At 44.4% G+C, this 19,789-nt stretch overlaps 1 protein-coding gene across 1 annotated transcript in view; it reads right to left on the bottom strand.

Moving 5' to 3' along the window:
* Nucleotides 1-630: 630 nt before the first annotated feature.
* The window catches only part of LOC146798429 (myb-related transcription factor, partner of profilin-like), a 91,129-nt gene continuing 71,970 nt past the window's right edge, over nt 631-19,789 (bottom strand). Inside the window, exons 2-3 of the mRNA XM_085627968.1 lie at nt 4,888-5,396; nt 631-889 (exon numbers count right to left, since the gene is read on the bottom strand). Of these exons, the coding sequence (XP_085484094.1) occupies nt 4,903-5,385 (483 nt within the window). The 5' untranslated portion in view covers nt 5,386-5,396 and the 3' untranslated portion in view covers nt 631-889; nt 4,888-4,902. The remainder of the gene's footprint in view (nt 890-4,887; nt 5,397-19,789) is intronic.

Below are 19,789 nucleotides of genomic sequence, written 5' to 3'. Positions count from 1 at the left end.
CCATGATGCATAGGGTGGAACCAGGCAGGGACAGGCCATGTGGTGGGGATGGATGCTACTACCTCCTTCCTCACACAGTCATTACCCTACACATCTTACTCCTCTGAGACGTCTTCTGTGTCCGGAGTGTCAGGTGTGTGTGGTGGTGTTATGGCTGCATCACTGTGTGCCACGGACACATCAAAGTGTGAAGGTGATAGGGCGGCATCACTGTGTGCCAATGACACGTCAGGGGGCGGAAATGTGTGTGTCAAGGTTCCTGCTGCACTCATCTGGTACAGGCTCAGTGGCAGCAATGGCAAGATGAGGATCTGCAAGGCATGGAAGATCACAGCTACGTCTCGCTGGTGTTCAGCTCTGGCAGCCATACTTCCAGGCTGCATCAGCTCCATGGTCTCCATTGTCCTCCGCATCTGTGCCAACTCCGTGCTGTCATCGCTGTAGCCTGTCTGACTAGATAGTTTTTGTATCCGAGTAATGGCCCCAGCGAGGTCAGCCAAGGATTGTTGGTGAGCATGGTGCGGACAGTGGGTGTCTGTCAGGGACTGTAAGTGGTCCCTGATGGGACTCAAACATCCACGTATGGCATCGAGTTTGGCTGCCATGAGGTCGAGCCCCACCTGCAGCTGATCCGCCATCTTCTCCTGGCACCCTAACACACAGCATTGAAATTCCATTTGTTGGTCGTGGAGGTCCTGTGAGCCAGCCGTGGTGGTGTGTGCAGGGTGTGGGGTCACCGTGATGCAGTTGGGCTGCCCTGTTCCTGGGGGTGGGGTGTGGAGACTGTCCATTAGCCATTGGAGGGTGTCTGGGCAAATGTGCAGGGTGTCCTCTTCATCATCACTGTAGAGATGTGTGGTCTGCTCTGCAGGAGGTGTTTATTGTCCCTCTGCAATGTAACAGGGAGATGCAGGTTAACAGTGTGTTCCATGTATGTTGACGCATTGTAGATGTTTACATTCAGACTGCATGACAATGTACATTGTGGCTGTTTAGGTGAAGCTGCCTATTTGATGGGAGACAGTGGACATTTCGAGTACATGACGGATGTGTGGTTGTACTCGTACATTATCATCTCACAGTGTCATGTAATGCCAGATGTCATTGGCCAATTTCTATGCACAAGTGGCACCAGTTGTGTCCTCTGTCCTGTGGTGTAAGGGTTGCACTTTGTACCACATTGTAGTCAATGTTGATGTACTGTGATTGCTATGTGTGTGTGCTGCATTGTTGGCGAGTTGCCCCTACAGCTCGGTGTGCCTTTGACTTGTGTGCTTTTCGGGTGCTGGGATGTTTGCGACTTGGTTAATTTGTGCTCTTGGACAAATTTTGTACTCTTGTGCATTGTTTGTCTGCAGATGTGTTTTTGACGTCATGGGTTGTAGGTGCCTGTGGATGTGCCAGAGTGTGACCTGCTCCTTTACGGATGTGGTCCACACTCAGCCATATCAATGTCGTCTTGTGCACCATGTCAAATTGGTCGAAAGTGGTAGGTTCCTCTTCCGAATTGGTGGCGCGCACAGGTATACTAAGACTTATATAGGTCTACTTCTTATCAACAACTTTCAAAAAAATTCTTTCAAAGACGTACTCTTGATTTATCATCCTTATGTTTATTCACAACCATTTCATCTGAATTTACTGTCATTTTACAATTTTACAATCACCCAATGCATTTCGGGTCGATAAGTAGACCCTTCCTCAGGGGTCTGTAATTGGAAAGAAAAAAGGAAATTTACAGGGCTGTTCAGCCTATTTAACTCTTATGTGAAGTACAAGTACAATGCTCTAATTACTTAATGGACAATTTCTAGCTAATACCTCGCTACTCTTTAAAGGTAATGCATCTCTAGATTTGATGTTAGAAAAGAGGCCGATATAAGTGAATACCAGTAACTTTCTTTAGTTTATCAAAACGGTAACTGGTTTTCGTATTATCTCCAATCACGTTCAAATAAATCCTTAACATAATGCTGACTACATAAGTTAAGTAAATGATAAATTGAAAAATCGGTAACCTAGTTGTTCTCTGTTTGCGTGAGTGTGTCATGTACTTACTTCCTGGTGTAAAATTGCCGCGTATTCGTCTTCCAATGGAAATCGAGTTAGTGAACGTTCACGTGTCTATGGTATTTATGTGAATCCTGATTGGTTTAAATGTGTTCAAGTCTTCCAATACAATTACCTTATAAGAATTTCACGTATTGGTGCTATTGTAAACCTGTGTTGATTGGTTCCCGTCAAAATGACGTGTTTACACACTCGAGACCCGTCTAAGACTCTTGCGTGTGTGGGGATGCCACGTGTCTATTAACCAATAGAAATAAAGTATATACGTGTGAACTTGAATTCTATTTCTTAATTAAACTCTGATTGGTTCAAACGCGTGAATATAGCTATAGAACCAGTTGATCGTGTGATACTCCGATGTTACTAGTTGTTTAAACAAATAACTACTGGCATATGTTTAAAACAATGCGCAAGTACAAACTCACATTTAGGATATTAAAAAGTGAAACATGAAAAAATGTCAAAAGGCTTATCCATCTTTCATAAACAATGCAAACAATGTGAAAAGCAAATTAAATCAACAATGTATGTTCCAAACGAAATATCATCTGAAAACCAAAAGTTCATGAGTTCAGCCATCTTGAATTGGGATGGTAATATGGGATTCAAGCAGGAATACAATATTGCATCCTCAACAAATGTTCAAAGAAAGCATGATAATTCAATTCTATCATTGATTCCTTTCGGTTGCATGCTGTCCATTTTCCTGATCCAAAAATATTCCGCTCTCAGTCTTTGTTTATGGGCATCCATAGTAGGATGTGGTTTTATTACTTCCATTATCGTGAATCTCAGTTGTGCAATGTTATGACCTGCTTCTGTCCAATGTCTGGACAATGCGGATTTTAAGTTCTTATTTCTGATGTTGCTTTTATGTTCTGTTATTCTTATTTTTATCTTGCGTTCCATTTGTCCTATGTATAACTTCCCACAGGGACATTTAATTCCATAAATTACTACTTTAGTGTCACTCGTACTTGAGTGTAATAAAGTAATTCTTTTCCCAGTCGTTGGATGAGTAAAATCTTGGCCAGTCATCACATTATTGCAGTGCATGCAATTTTCACATTTCCTCATTCCTTTGTGTATGATTTGTTTGTTTGCCATGTGAGAGCTCTTCATTAGTTCTTTTAAATTTCTTGACCTTTTGTATGCAAATGTGATTTGGTTTGCTACCAATGGTCGAAGGTCTGGTTCTTCTGTGATAAGAGACCAATGTTTTTTCATGATAGTTGTGATTTGACTGGTTTGCACTGAATGTTTCAATACACATACTGTGAGTTTTTTGTCTGTTCTTACTTGTTTGTTGAGAAGAGATCCTCTGTTCATGGATAGGACTTTCATTTTGGAATCTTGAAGTATTTTTTTTGGATATCCTCGTTTCATGTATTTTTGGATATGCGTATCAATTATGGAGGACAAATCATTGGGGTCTGATGTGATCCTTTTGTAACGGATAAATTGAGACAACGGTAAATGTGTCTTCAATGAGTGGTGATGAAAACTGTCAAAATGGAGGCTGCTGTTTCTATCGGTAACTTTGGTGTGAACCTTAGTGTTGATTTGACCATCTTTTATGGTTATTCTTACATCCAAAAAAGCCAATTCGTTTCTATCCATTTCATGGGTAAATTTAATTCTGTCGTGCACTTGATTCAGTATTTGGATGTTTCTCATAAGATGTTCTCCAGCTCCCTTCCATAATATAAAAATATCATCAATATATCTTTTGAATACCATGATACCACTTGTCCATTGTGAATTGTTCAATATATGGTCGTTTTCAAATTTTGCCATAAAGGTATTCGCGTAGGAAGGTGCCCCCGCAAAACCCATCGATGTTCCACTGCATTGTTCGTAGAATTCATTATTCCATTCTAGGTAACTATGAAATAATGCAAAATGAAGTAGTTCTAACAGAAAAGACTTATCTGTTCCTGTAACTTCGTTTTCCAGTAAGATCCATTCCATGGCTTCTAACCCTTCATTGTGCGGGATAGAGGTATACAAAGCTGTTACATCAATTGAACATAGCCATAGTTCTTCATTTATTGGTATTTCAACCGTGTTCAATAGATTTAAAAATGCGGTTGTGCCCTTAATGTAGGTATTCCATTTTTGTACCAGCGATTGCAGAAACCAATCCAAATATTGTCCTAAAGGTTCTGAAATTGATCCACAGGCGGACACTATGGGTCTAAACGGTGGTAAGGTGGCATGTTTATGTATTTTTGAGAGCATATAAAACTGAGGTCTCCTGGGATATTTGACATTTAGAAATTGGTATGTTTTTGTTGTTATCCATTTCATTTCTAATGCTTTATCCAGAATTATTTTTAATGTGCTTACAAAGGCATCAGTTGGATCTTGCTCAAGTCTGCGATATGTATTGGCATCTTGTAGATGTGATTTAACACTCTGTGTAAAATTCCGTATTCATGACTACTAGGGCTCCTCCCTTATCAGCTTTTTGTATAGTGATGTTTGTCATTTCTTTGAGTGGTCTTGTGCACCATGTCATGTATTGTGACTGCAGCCATGCTATCTGTCATGCAGTGTCACTTGCACTGTCCGTGTGGCTCACAGAGCCGCTGCTTTTCTGGATTCAGCACATGTGCATGGGTAGGTTGTGACATTGGTGATATGGAGGGGAGCCCATTTGTGCACATTGGTGTTTCTATGTGTGCTGCAGTGTGCCAAGGGTATCAGGGACATGTTCCACACTCATTGTGGGTATGCAGTGTGCTGCACATGATTGTGCATGTGTGCCATTGTGCCCATCTCCATCCGTCCTCCCAGTCCCTGGTCATTACTCACCCTGTTGATGTTGGGTCAGGTCATATCGAGCTGTGTCCAGACCCCAACTCCTTGCACCGTCTCCACACTGATGACTGTGGCCACCATTTCCTCCAGCTCATCCAGCTCCTCCTGTGGTGCAGGACTCCCACCACCAGTCGCCTTTGCTGCATTCTTGTTGGCAGCGAGTTTCTCCTTGGTTTGGCTGTGCACTTCATGCCAGCGCCTCTTGACCTCCTCCATAGACCTCCTCGACACTCCAACTGCATTCACGTTGGTGACGATGGACTGCCATTTTTCCGTCTGTGTTGCCAATGATGCAGTGGAGGTGACGAACAGTTGTTGGTAGTGTTCTATCACCTCCGTGACGATGATCCGGTCTTCCTGCGGACTGAACCCCGTCTTCCTCTTCTCCTTGCCCTCCCCGAACACGGGGTTCCTGGCTGGTCCTCCGTGGGGTGGGGGTTCAACAACCCATACACTGGCAATATCCGCAGCGTGTTGAGATACATAGACCATATCCTCATCATCTGCCATGGGGACGAAGAATGCACAAAAACATTTGAAAATTGGATAAACCATCTAAATCCATTTTTTACGCTTCACTATGTCATCTAACAATGCAAAGATGTCATTCTTGGATATCAATGTTATAGCCAAAAATGGGAAATTGGAGAGTACGCTATATACTAAACCGACAGCCCGCAATTGCCAACTCCACTTCAATAGTGCATACCCACGATCACTGAGGGAAAATATCCCTATCAGACAGCACCTAAGAATCCGCAGGAACTGCTCAGATCTTGAAAACTACATCAGACAGGCTGACAAACTCACTAAAAAACTATAGGAGAAATCTTACGCTAGAAAGGTTTTTGAACAAGCACACAAAAGGTCTCGGAACGCACCACAGTCTGCCTTACTGGAGACGAACACTTTAATATGTGTCACGACCTACAATGCTTCTTCCAATGCCATCAAGAAAATAACTAACAACAAGTGGCACATACTCACTTCAAACAAACTTGAGATTCAAAAGTCAGTGTTTTCGTTTAGATGCAACAAAAGCATTAGGAACACTTTAATACACATTGACAGTTGGAAACCGAAACAGAATACTCAACTGACTTTATGGAACCAACCACAGGTGAAGGACCAATATCCGTGCGGCTCATGGGTCGTTTGCCAGTTCACTACCCACACTACCCATGTAGACGTGGAACTGGAACACCCATGGGAACAGAGGGATCATAGAAACTGTAACATAGAGAACATCGTATATATGATCACATGCCCCTGCAAGGCCAAATACATTGGTATGACCAACAGGAAGGTGAAAGTACGAATAAGTGAACATAGAAGTACAATCAGCCGAGCAATCACAGCTACCAAACTCACTGCCCATTATGTTGAGAAGGGACATATGGACAACGATCTGGAATGGATACTGGAGAAGAAAAGGCAGTGGGTCTACAGATTACAAAACCACACACAGGAACTCAATGATTCCATCCCATAGAATCAGCTGATTCAATCGAAAATAACGTGATATGAACACTTTGCGTACATATATATCATTGCTGAGGTTCCAATTTCCCTCGAAGCATATACGCACAAACAGATATCCTCACTGACCATACCAACTAAAAACAAGAAAACGTCATGATGAAGTCATGATGTATACATGTTAGGTGCGTTCTCTGCCAACTAATGCATCTCATGTTGAAGCAATATAACCAGGATCCTTTAGCCAGATAGATCATAATCTAATGATGATAAACAAAAAGAAAGTGACATCAGGATTGGCTCCCAAAATAAATGTGAATTTATGTAGCTGGGACCATTAGCCCAGGACACCTTTATATTGGCTCTCGCCAAGGGCATAGCATAACTAACTGCAATTTGCTATAACACCATCTGAAATGCACAGAGAATAAGTGGGTTACTCTCCGCATGATGGGGCTACTTTCATTGTTTACACCCGGTACATTAGTATCACCTCGGTCCCTTTCACAGCCGTAAACAATAGTGCAAAGCATTGATTGACAACGATCGCCCTACAACCTGATGGATCGGGCGATAGGCAGTAACCTTGGTCACGTAAGGGAATGAACTTCAATCCCCATGATGCCATACTCTTCCGTAGTCCCGTCCGGGACACATGGAAATGACATCATAGAAAGCTCCGGGTGGGGCCCCGCATCCCGGGCAATCAGGAGAAGGGCAGGCAAGAATGCTTTATAAGCCGCAGCCCAGCATAGTGAGTTACAAATGCAGAGAGACGCGGACCCAAATATGTGTGGCTGTGGGGCAGGACCTTTGAGGAAGTAAGTAGAGAGGCGAGGATGACTATGATCATCCTTGGGACAACTGACAACAGCATGCGTGAGGCTTTAGTCACATGTTTCTAATGAAGCAAGTGTCTATTGTTTTGTCTCCGTCCTTTACTTTGGATCAATCCATCTACAGAGTTTGACTACAAAGCTACCCCCACCCCCCCCTTTGAACAACAGACCCTTGAGACATAGTAGAACCGTCTTAATAGGGAAGTAGCTGTGATACAACAGGCTATTACGAATGATAAGAGAAGATTAACGGGCATTTTATACCCAGAAGTATGAGTGTGAGAGTAAAGGTACAGGATGCATGTGACGTGACGATGTAAAAACTATGATGTTTAACAATTTACAGGACGTTTATGTAAAGATGTAAATGACATCATGACTCGTGAAGTGCGATCATATGGGACAATATTATCCCCAGAAGGCTCATTTTAATCACAAATCATACTAAGTTTGTAGAATGAAAGCACAATATAGCACCCAATTCGCTGGTAATATATGGGTGAAATAGTTGCAGCGCAAGTCGGACACGTGATTATTCTCACTAATGTTTCTTTTGCAGGCAGACTCGAAACAATACAGTACTGGATGGGAGATAAGTATACTATTTACCATTCCCGAGAGTGCAGCTATCTGCACTCTTCATTGAAAGAAATATAGAAAAATACCCTGAAATACTGTCAAGCCCACACTGACTTTTAGGAGTCAGGGTGAACCCAATGATGAAGCATGACACTACTAGAGAGTGTGAGGGTTATTTAACAAAAATGAATTGCTTCCTTCCCTGCGCTTAAGTGGTTGGCGCCACAAGATTTTAGTGTCGAGCTTTCATCATACTAGGTGGGATACCTTTGGTGACCAGGCCCTGGGGACCCATCCCCTGTGGCCTGGTGTAATTTGTAGGGGGAGGAGGGCACACAGCCCTCCTCCCTGGCCCGGGACTCCATTCCTCAGGGTCTAATGTTATTGTTGGTGGAGGGGAATGCTATATTGGGCCCCGGGGAGCCCATCCCTCAGGGCCCAGCGTGATTGGGAGGGGGGACACATGGCCCTCCTCTTTGGGCTGACTTTGGCCCCAGGCACCCCATCTCTGGGGCACGGCATTCATATTTGGGGGAGGGGGCTAATTCTGACTTTCTGGACCCCATCCCCTGGTGTTGAAATAAGGGGGAGGGGGCATGTGGCCACCCTCCTTGAGCTGACTTTGCCCCCAGGGACCCCAACCCCCAGGGCCTGGTATCATAACTAAGGGAAGGGGGCCACGCTGCCCTCCTCCCCTGGCCAATTTCGACCCTGGGGGAGCTCCAAGGCCTCCACAAACCTAGCAGGCTGCCCAGATCGAACAAGAGTTACAAGAAACAAATGATGGACGGAATGCTGACAATGCAGACATTCTCCCCCAGTCAAGAGATCTGGGTTAAATCCATCGTTCTTTTGCCCACTACGCCACCCCAGTTTAGACATGGCCATATGCAAATCAGTCTTGACCCTGTGCCTCATGGGAACAGTCCAGCCCGAACTGCCAAGCCATGTCTTCCCTGGACCGGAATCAAGCATCCTAGGACCGGTTTCTGGCGTTTAATGAACACAGTAAAGACGTGTCTCACTTGTGAGACCGGTATGGTTGTGCTGTATTCTAGTGCATAGAGTTTTCAAGTATTCAAGTATACAAGTGCATGCATAGAGTCATTCAAGTATTCAAGTATTCAGGTGCACCGATTCAACTGTATGAATGTTATTGTCTTAGTCAGGTTCAGTTAGGTTTGAATGTGTCAGGTTCGAATGTAAGATTGTTTTATTGTGATTTTTTTTTGGGTTACATTTCAACATGTCGTTATTTTCAAAACTACGTAAAATAGGTACTAGGAAAGGTGTATTAGAGAAATCAGTTAACATTCCGCCTAGAGACACACCTGGACATTTTATGTACTGTAAACATGGTTTAGATGCCGTGTTGTTTTTAGAGCTATGGGTGGATTACACGAAGGATTTAGAGATACAGTATAGATGGCCTATCACGGGAACGTGGGATGCGGAATGCATTATGAAGGTAGAGGAAGAGATATGGAAGAGAAAATGTAGACCTGCTCAGAAGGATGCCATTGAGTTTTGGCGCAAGGAGTAACATAGAAGAACAGAGAAAGAGTTCCACAAAGCAGAGAGAAGTAGACAGGAGTCTGAAAAAGCCAAAGAAAAGAAGTTACAGGAGGAAGGGGAGCGGGTAGAAAGAGAACAGGCTGAAAGAGAAAGAAATACTGTCGTTGCTGGTATTTATCCCGTCCTTTCAGAGGAACTAGCAAGAGTGGCCCCAGTAGAAAGACCCATTAGAGTGCCACCACAAGTACCCCGAAAAATAAGACCAACAACATCCGAAGCGTTTGTTACCGCCTACCTAGAGGAATCCCCACCAGCATACCTAGACGGATCTTTCCCTGCACCCCCAACACAGGCCCAGCTCCAGGAGCTCGAGGACGGCGGGGAGGGATCCGGGACAGCATCAGGAGGGGGGCCAACTGTAAAAGTAGACGTCTCCGAATGTATATACGATCCAGATCCAGGAAAGGGCAATATGCTCGTGATTTCACTAAGACTTAGACAAGCAGTCGCATATTTGGAAAAATTACCAGATATGGATAAACACCTAAAGAAAATGTACAATTTCATAAGAACAGGGGAAGGTCCTGAGTGCATTGCAGAGGCCACACAAAACCGAAAAGTAATTGTTAAGAACTATATCCTTCGTTTCCTAATTAACTGTCTGATCAGGGAAAAAGACGAAGGTGACGGGGACGTACACCCTTGTTATATAGGTTGGAGTGATCACATAGATGCTGGTCAGCATGATAAATCAGGACAGACAGACAGCATGTTGACCAAAATCCAAAAGGCAATAATAGCCTCACACGAAGCAGGACCGGACGGAAAGGCTGAGTCGTCCTCTGATGACGAAGCCGGGGACAAAGACAAAGTACTATACGTGGGCCATGCCCGACGGTTCGAGAGGCCCAAGGGCCTCAATTACCGTAAACAGGGAACAGCTATAAAAGAAAGATATTCCCTTGAAAGTTTATTCCAAACTACCGAAAAGGCCCTGAATAGATGGATAGGTAATGACCAGCCCCTCACCCCGACCGAACAAGAATTAACACGGTCAGCCACCCTGTGGGTGTCCCAACATGATACATATAATAATGATATAGTAGCCCAAACGTTCTTGAGCCTCCCACCAAACGAACAGCGCATAGCTGGTGTTTACATGGTCCAACATTTGATTACGTTGTATGAGAGTCAATATTCTGATCCCGGTCTATTGTATAAGTTGCTGGACGACATAGTACTAGAAAGGTGGACGAACATGGGTACTGAATTGATTAATGTCATCCTAGATCTACGACACAAATATATAGAATTCGTGACTAGGTCCCTGCTTCCCGCTCCACCCCATGATAGGCGACAGTTATACGACAAGCTGAACCCCCTACGAGAAGTTCATCCTGTAAAAGATACAAACAATGTTCTACAACGGGTGTATGTCTACACCCCCTTGTCGAAATTAGAGATACTGGAAATGAAAAAGATGTTGCCCTCCCATGATAAAGACCCGGGGGGTTTTCACCGAGAACTAAAAGGAATTCTCCGCTTAGGAGAGTATACATATGCTGACATCCTAAAATTATTGAAAGTACTATTGCCTGCTGGTATTTACGAGAAGCTTAAAGAAAAGGACTGGGAGGTGGGAGAGAAAAAGATTAGCTGGGATGTGTTGGAAAGAGAGGATACGGCCAGAGCCCCGGGGGTTGGTCTGGGTCCCCGAGCTAAAGAATTACCTGAACTCCTTGTACAAGTTTTGCCTAGATTATTAGTTACTAAAAAGGAAGACTGGGATGCTATTTCAGCCTGTAAGCAGAAACCAGACGAGGACACAAGCGATTTTTACTCTAGGTTTGAGAAATGTTTTACTATCAATAGTGGCCTTAAGCCCGGTAGCGAATCATATCCCCATCTTTTCGTGAGCAAACTAGTAGAAAATTCCCTACCCGAGATTAAGTATAGGGTACTGAAGGTTGAGAGTACTTGGCAAGCAAACAGGCCTTCACAAATGTTACAAATGTTACAATATCACCAAAACAAAATTAGAGAAGAACACGAGCAGGAAAAGAGACGCATGAAAGACACAAAGATGAAGATGCTGGTGGCCCAATCGGCACCGCCAAACACAAACACGAACAAAAGTAGCACAACACCAGTTAAAGGGAACTGTAATTATTGCAAGAAGCCAGGCCACTACGTAAATGAATGTGCAGTCCTGAAACACAATATAGCTACAGGTAAAACAAAGCCACGTCCATCTCCTCCCAAGGAAAATAACACGCATCAGACATCAGATACGTTTCCACCGCCGCCACCGCCAGTCCTTGCACCTGCACCCACCCACGCTACAGCACAAATGTATCAGCACGCTCAACATAACTATCCAGAATACCAAGCATATTCATGAAGCAGCCTAGAGAGGGAATTCGACTTGCCCCTTATTCCAGTTCCTGTGGACCAAGAGGGTCCTTATGTACATGCACGTTTACTGGGACAAGATAAAAAGTTTTTGATTGACACTGGGGCGAGTAGAACTACCATCAGTCATTCCGAGGTTCCAGGGGCACCCCTCTCGGGCTCAAAGAGCATATCCCTGGGTTTTTCAGGAAAGCCAATTATTAATGAGGTTTCGGAACCAGTCTCTTTAGGAGTTGGTCCACTGATACATACAACAGACTTACTGCTTACTAAATCATGTCCAGAAAACTTACTTGGTATAAAGACGTTAAAGGAACTGGGAGCAATTATCTGTTGCTCGCCAGAAGGAGTGCGACTGTATTTACGTGATTTCAAGGGACATTTTGTAATAAAAGATTTTGACATCAGGCTCCAAAATTTACCACAGCACCTATGGGCACAAGGTCCGACTGACGTAGGTTTCATGAACATTACACCACACCAGGTCACCCTCAAAGCAGGAGTAGTGCTGCCACGAATACGACAATACAAGATCCCACCTGAGGCTGAAGTAGGGTTACTGAAATTAATCGACAAACTCATTGCACAAGGGGTGGTGGTGGAGACTGATTCAAACGTATGCAACTCACCTGTTCTTCCTATTCTTAAGCGAACTGATCCCAAAGCACCACCTGTCTATAGATTAGTTGTGGACCTGCGAGAATTGAACAAATGTGTAGTCCCACAGTACCCGGTGGTCCCGGACATTTCTTCATTATTGACTGCTATTGATGCAGAGGCTACGTTCTTTACAGTTATCGATCTGAAGAACGCATTTTTCAGTATCCCAATACATCCAGACAGCCAATATCTTTTTGGTTTCAGTTTAAAAGGCCGCAGCTTCATATTCACAAGAGCACCACAGGGCTTCACAGAGAGTCCTAGCATCTACAGTCAGGCACTCAAACAACAACTAGACAGTATTCATATGCCTACCACTACAGCGCTGATACAGTACGTAGATGACATTCTCATCACAGCAAGATCAGAAACTGACTGCGAAGATGCATCACTCACGGTTTTACACTTTCTGGCTGACAAGGGGCACAAAGTGTCCCCTTCGAAGTTACAATTCTGTGTACAGCAAGTGGCGTACCTTGGGCACTTGCTATCCAAGGAGGGTAGGCGACTGACACCGGAACGTATTCAATTGATTTCTGGCCTTTCACAGCCCAAGACACAAAAGGAGGTACGTGCATTCATTGGCCTCACTTCATATTGCAGGCAGTGGATTCCCCAGTATGCTTACATAGCCAAGCCCTTAATGCAGTTGACGACACAGGAGGCAGCTTCTACTAATGTCCTCCCTTGGACACAAGAACACACTGTGGCATTTGAAGAATTAAAAAGAGCTTTATGTCAAGCACCAGTTTTAGCGACCCCTGATTACAACAAATCTTTTATGCTTTTTGTGACAGAGCGGGATGGAACAGCACTATCTGTCCTCACACAAGATCATGCAGGAAAACACAAGCCCTGCGCTTATTTTTCTAGTACATTGGACCCAGTAGCCCAGGCTTTGCCTGCGTGCCTAAAATCTGTTGCAGCAACGGCCTTAGCCATAAGACAAAGTGACTCGCTAGTGCTGGGCCACCCCCTGACAGTACAAGTACCGCACGCAGTAGAGGTTCTCTTGAACCGGACACAAACCCAACACCTGACTGTAGCGAGACTGACAGGTTATGAGCTGACGTTATTTCAACCACACATAGAGATCAGACGATGCAACATACTGAATCCTGCTACTCTTTTGCCCTCTAGTACAGAAAACGTTCCACCACATGACTGTGTTGAAGTGATACATACCGTGACTAAACCAAGACAAGACTTGACAGATGTTGCACTCCCAGACCCTGACCTAACGCTCTATGTTGACGGCTCATGCATGAGGACGGGGGCGGGAGAATTAGTGGCAGCGTATGCAGTGACCACTGCTACTGAAATCATAGAGACTAAAAGAATAGACATACTGTCAGCACAAGCAGCAGAGCTCATCGCTCTGACACAAGCATGCATAAGAGCTAAGCACTTGAGAGTAAACATTTACACCGATTCACAATATGCATTCGGGGTAGTTCACAATTTTGGAGTACTATGGAGAGAAAGAGGTTTCTTGACCTCTCACGGGGCCAAGATACAGCATGGCCCCCTTATACAAGCCCTTCTGGAAGCGATACATTTACCGACAGCCATAGCTATCCTGAAATGCAAAGCACATACTAAAGCCACAGATACCATTTCTCAAGGCAATGATCTGGCAGACCGAACTGCTAAACAGACAGCTCAGACCCCACTAGACATGACGAACTCACAGATACCATCAATGACTAAAGCCATGACAGTCAGGGATCCTTCCAGGGATGTACAAGACATACAGACACATGCTACTCTAGATGAATTAAAGAAATGGTCGGAACAAGGAGGGGTACTGACTGATCAGGGTTGGATGACTAAGGGCAAAGCAACATGGTTTCTTCCTGATTCGATGGTACAAGTGATCATAAATACCGCACATAGTCCTGCACACTTAGGAGAGAAAGCAATGCTAGACAGCTTACAGAACATCTGGTTCAACAAGCACCTGCGTGCAGCAGTGAAACAAAAAGTCAGAACATGTATGATCTGTTGCCAATTCAATCCAGGTAAAGGCATTCCGGTGGAACAAGGTGGATTCTCTCCACCTGACCATCCTTTTGAAGTCCTCCAAATGGACTATATCCAAATGAACAGATGTAGAGGTTACAAATATGTCCTGGTAGTTGTATGTGCACTCACAAGATGGACAGAAGCTTATCCAGTCCCTGATTATACTGCTGTAACTACCGCCAGACAATTGGTGCGAGAGTTTTTTCCACGTTATGGATTACCGCGTGTCGTATATTCCGACAACGGTCAGCCTTTCTCCTCTGAACTCATGAAGCAGGTGTCCCTTCTGTTAGGGTATACCTGGAAGTTTCATTGTGTGCGACATCCTGAAGCAGCAGGCCTTGTAGAAAGGCACAATCAGACCTTAAAGACAAAACTAGCAAAGATTTGTGCAGAAAAAGGTGTAGATTGGATGGTAGCCCTGCCGGTTGCCCTCTTTTACATGCGAATGGTAGCCCATTCTAGAACTGGCTTATCTCCTTACGAAGTGGTCTTTGGTAGACCACCGAATATGTGGGGCACTCCGATGCCTAAAAAGATTACTGATGTTGATAGTAACATGCTGACAGATTACCTGGCTTCCTTGATGTCTGCACTACTCTCTTGTCGTTCGCAGGTTGCCGCCGCCTTCCCTGACAACACCCAGGTCAAGGAACACTCCATCGCTCCTGGGGATTATATTTTTATAAGGAACTTTGACAGGACGAGCCCTCTTGAGCCGAGGTGGAAGGTGCCGAAGTTAGTGCTATTGACCACGAGGACAGCCGTTAAAGTCGAAGGACGGAAAGGATGGCTGCATATACACCACTGCAAGCGCTACTTCGGGAATAACGACTCTTTTAAAAAGGAAACAAACTTTTCAGACTTTGAGCCCCCTTTACTAGAGGAGACTCCTCAGCAGGAGTACAAAGCTAAACTTAGATCTAGAAAGCCAGACCCCGTTTGATCAATTAAGTCCACTAGGTGGTGAATCGGTTGAACATGTATTCTGACTTACATAAGATCTCGGACAATGATAATCATAAAAAGAGCAAGATGAAAAGCAAATACTGTAAAATATTACGTGGTAGATGTATAGTGACTTTGATTTTTCTATCTCTTCTGTGCATCACGATAATATGTATCAGCTTAATACTACATGCTATTTTTCCTCCTATTGCCTCACTCTTACACTCCTCCACTAATGATACCATAAAGCACACATTTAGTGATCTGCCATCCTATGAGCTATCCTATCGACTTGCCCTGCGCAACAATACCTTTATTCAGATGCTGCACCATTCACATCAGACTAGGAATGCTACAGACTGCTGGGTCTGTGGCCGACTTCCCCCGTATCAGAAGGTGAAGGGAGTGTTGCCTCTTTTCCCTTTTCCGTTCTCCCATAATGGTTCTTGCGGAGCATGGTTTGCCTTAATGACATCCATCAACGGTGATGCCAAAGAATGTCAAGACAAGGAGTGTAGGGGTGACTGGGTATGGGGTAACTTGAATAAAGTCATGAATGAAGCATGTTTCCCAGACGAAGAAGGTCTTCCCCAAAGAAAAGGTACAGATCTAGAAAATGAAGAGTATCAGCAAGGAAATGCGACCCTCGACTTTATAATGTTGAATGTCAAGCCCATACACAATGTAGGTCCATCCTCAATTACAATCCTGCCAGTAAAAGGGGACTTGTGTGTCAGAAAAGAAGGCTCAGTACATTTGGGGCACAGCGAGTGTAATACTATAATAGAGTTTAAAGACAAAGGAAAGTCCTATTTCAGAGCATCACGACACACCTACTTTATTTGTGGCCAGACAGCCTATGTACAGCTGCCCTTAGACTGGGGTGGGACGTGCTACATATCATTTCTTTTACCACCCGTTTTCTTGGCCCCATCGAATTATCATCAAGATCCCCAACTAGCACTTATCAGACACAGACGAGGGCTCGATGCCTCCGGCATTGACCAGACCGAGACAGCTTGGGAGCAATATACTGATTTCAACAAAGGATTCTTTTTCTTCATAGGTCCCGTCCAGAATAGTAAACTTATCCGCAGGCTAACAAGGATTCTAGAAACAGTTGTAAATGAGACTGCATCTGCCCTGGGGAACTTGACCCAGGAACAGTCTGCTATGAGAATGGTCGTTCTTCAGAACCGCCTTGTTCTTGACGTCATCCTGGTGGATAGGGGCGGGGCTTGTAGAATCATCGGCTCCAGCTGTTGTGTTTTTATTCCTAATAACGCACCATCTGTATACAAAGCAATAACAAGGCTCCACAAGATTGCCCAAAGCATACATCAAGACCCAGGCACGTGGACTTGGTCCAGTTGGCTCTGGGGAGTAATATCGGCATGTGGATGGAAAGTGTTGACTGTCTGTGGGTTAATACTACTAATGGTATTCAGTTGTTGTCTATGTCTGCAGTGTGGCCCGGCCATTTGCGGCCTGTGTGCTACTGCATGTGTTCCACGTCCCCATATACAAAGCATTGAAAATGGAAAAATAATGCTGCAAGAACAGATCGACTGTCTCATGAGAATAGATGTGACATGAAGGGTCCACTAGGGGACAAGGAGGGAATGAGAAAATAAAGATTATGACAAGGCCTATGTGTCCCCTATGTGTTCCCCAACGTGTACATGCATGTACGCCATGCATTTTCCCTCTATGGCCTGTCAACCATGATGCCTATGCTATAACGTGGCCTGCCATCAAGTCTCCCATGAGAGAAACGACAAATCTGCACTGAGGCCTACACGTTTTGCATTATGTTTTCCTGCACTCGTGCCATTTTCATGAAAGCCCATTTTGTGGCTCAGCCGGAGCCTGAAAAGAGGTTTCAGGCCTCAGACGCTCTGAGAGATGCAGCTGCGTATCCTTGGCCTCGCACACTTGGGCCTCAGCCAAAGGGACCCAGTCCGAGGTGCCGAGATAGTATTGATCACGGTTATCTGCTTACTCCTACTGAATCACATTCCTGCCTGGAAAAGGAGGAATAAACAAAACCCGCCTGCAAAGGATAGAGCCTAGCCTTCCTGTCTCCCTTTCAGTGATTGCAAAGCTCACGTCAGTGAAAAACCCATAGCCCCCACGTAAGGCCCACGCAGTGAATAAAGAAATAGAAGCCACATCGGCTCTTGGTGATGGGCAACCTATGTCACAGATCAGTTCCTGCTCCGGACTTTAGATATCAGATAATACAAGATGTGCTGGTCGTCCTGACACTGAAGGCCTCTCTTCCAGACTCCCCGGCTGCACAGTAACCTTCCCCCATTTACACACGTCATGCTCGAGTTGAGCACAAGTAAGGCAAAGTTCCAGTAAAGTTCCAGCTGATCACGCAACCCCCTCCAGGTACCCACCCACCTATGACACTCACCTATGACTCATCAAGTGGACGCCCACATGGACGCCCACCTTCACGCCTACTTTCACGCCCACATGCTCTTATCTCATTCTCTCTTGCTCTCTTGTGCCTGAAGCGCTCCTGCTTACGTATAATATTGAATGTATATATACTGTACTCTGTGAATAAAGTTGCAGAAGACCCTTCCTGATCCCTTGTGGTGATGGAACTATTCTCCCTATAACTCGAGTTATTGGAATAAAGCCCTTTTGAACCTGATACCACGGACTCAGCCTCTTGCTTTATGCATGATCCTATTGATACCTATAGAAATTATGAGTGCGTAATACTTTATTTACGACACCATCTAAATCCATTTTTTACGCTTCACCATGTCATCTAACAATACAAAGATGTCATTCTTGGATATCAATGTTATAGCCAAAAATGGGAAATTGGAGAGTACGCTATATACTAAACCGAAAGCCCGCAATTGCCAACTCCACTTCAATAGTGCATACCCACGATCACTGAGGGAAAATATCCCTATCAGACAGCACCTAAGAATCCGCAGGAACTGCTCAGATCTTGAAAACTACATCAGACAGGCTGACAAACTCACTAAAAAACTATAGGAGAAACCTTACCCTAGAAAGGTTTTTGAACAAGCACACAAAAGGTCTCGTAACGCACCACAGTCTGCCTTACTGGAGACGAACACTTTAATATGTGTCACGACCTACAATGCTTCTTCCAATGCCATCAAGAAAATAACTAACAACAAGTGGCACATACTCACTTCAAACAAACTTGAGATTCAAAAGTCAGTGTTTTCGTTTAGATGCAACAAAAGCATTAGGAACACTTTAATACACATTGACAGTTGGAAACCGAAACAGAATACTCAACTGACTTTATGGAACCAACCACAGGTGAAGGACCAATATCCGTGCGGCTCATGGGTCGTTTGCCAGTTCACTACCCACACTACCCATGTAGACGTGGAACTGGAACACCCATGGGAACAGAGGGATCATAGAAACTGTAACATAGAGAACATCGTATATATGATCACATGCCCCTGCAAGGCCAAATACATTGGTATGACCAACAGGAAGGTGAAAGTACGAATAAGTGAACATAGAAGTACAATTAGCCGAGCAATCACAGCTACCAAACTCACTGCCCATTATGTTGAGAAGGGACATATGGACAACGATCTGGAATGGATACTGGAGAAGAAAAGGCAGTGGGTCTACAGATTACAAAACCACACACAGGAACTCAATGATTCCATCCCATAGAATCAGCTGATTCAATCGAAAATAACGTGATATGAACACTTTGCGTACATATATATCATTGCTGAGGTTCCAATTTCCCTCGAAGCATATACGCACAAACAGATATCCACACTGACCATACCAACTAAAAACAAGAAAACGTCATGATGAAGTCATGATGTATACATGTTAGGTGCGTTCTCTGCCAACTAATGCATCTCATGTTGAAGCAATATGACCAGGATCCTTTAGCCAGATAGATCATAATCTAATGATGATAAACAAAAAGAAAGTGACATCAGGATTGGCTCCCAAAATAAATGTGAATTTATGTAGCTGGGACCATTAGCCCAGGACACCTTTATATTGGCTCTCGCCAAGGGCATAGCATAACTAACTGCAATTTGCTATAACACCATCTGAAATGCACAGATAATAAGTGGGTTACTCTCCGCATGATGGGGCTACTTTCATTGTTTACACCCGGTACATTAGTATCACCTCGGTCCCTTTCACAGCCGTAAACAATAGTGCAAAGCATTGATCGACAACGATCGCCCTACAACCTGATGGATCGGGCGATAGGCAGTAACCTTGGTCACGTAAGGGAATGAACTTCAATCCCCATGATGCCATACTCTTCCGTAGTCCCGTCCGGGACACATGGAAATGACATCATAGAAAGCTCCGGGTGGGGCCCGCATCCCGGGCAATCAGGAGAAGGGCAGGCAAGAATGCTTTATAAGCCGCAGCCCAGCATAGTGAGT

The sequence above is a fragment of the Triturus cristatus genome, chromosome 9 (genome assembly GCF_964204655.1).
Source record: "Triturus cristatus chromosome 9, aTriCri1.1, whole genome shotgun sequence".
In the NCBI taxonomy this organism is placed as follows: domain Eukaryota; kingdom Metazoa; phylum Chordata; class Amphibia; order Caudata; family Salamandridae; genus Triturus; species Triturus cristatus.
The sequence above is the reverse complement of the archived record's forward strand: the minus strand, read 5'-3'. Positions and strand labels throughout refer to the sequence as shown.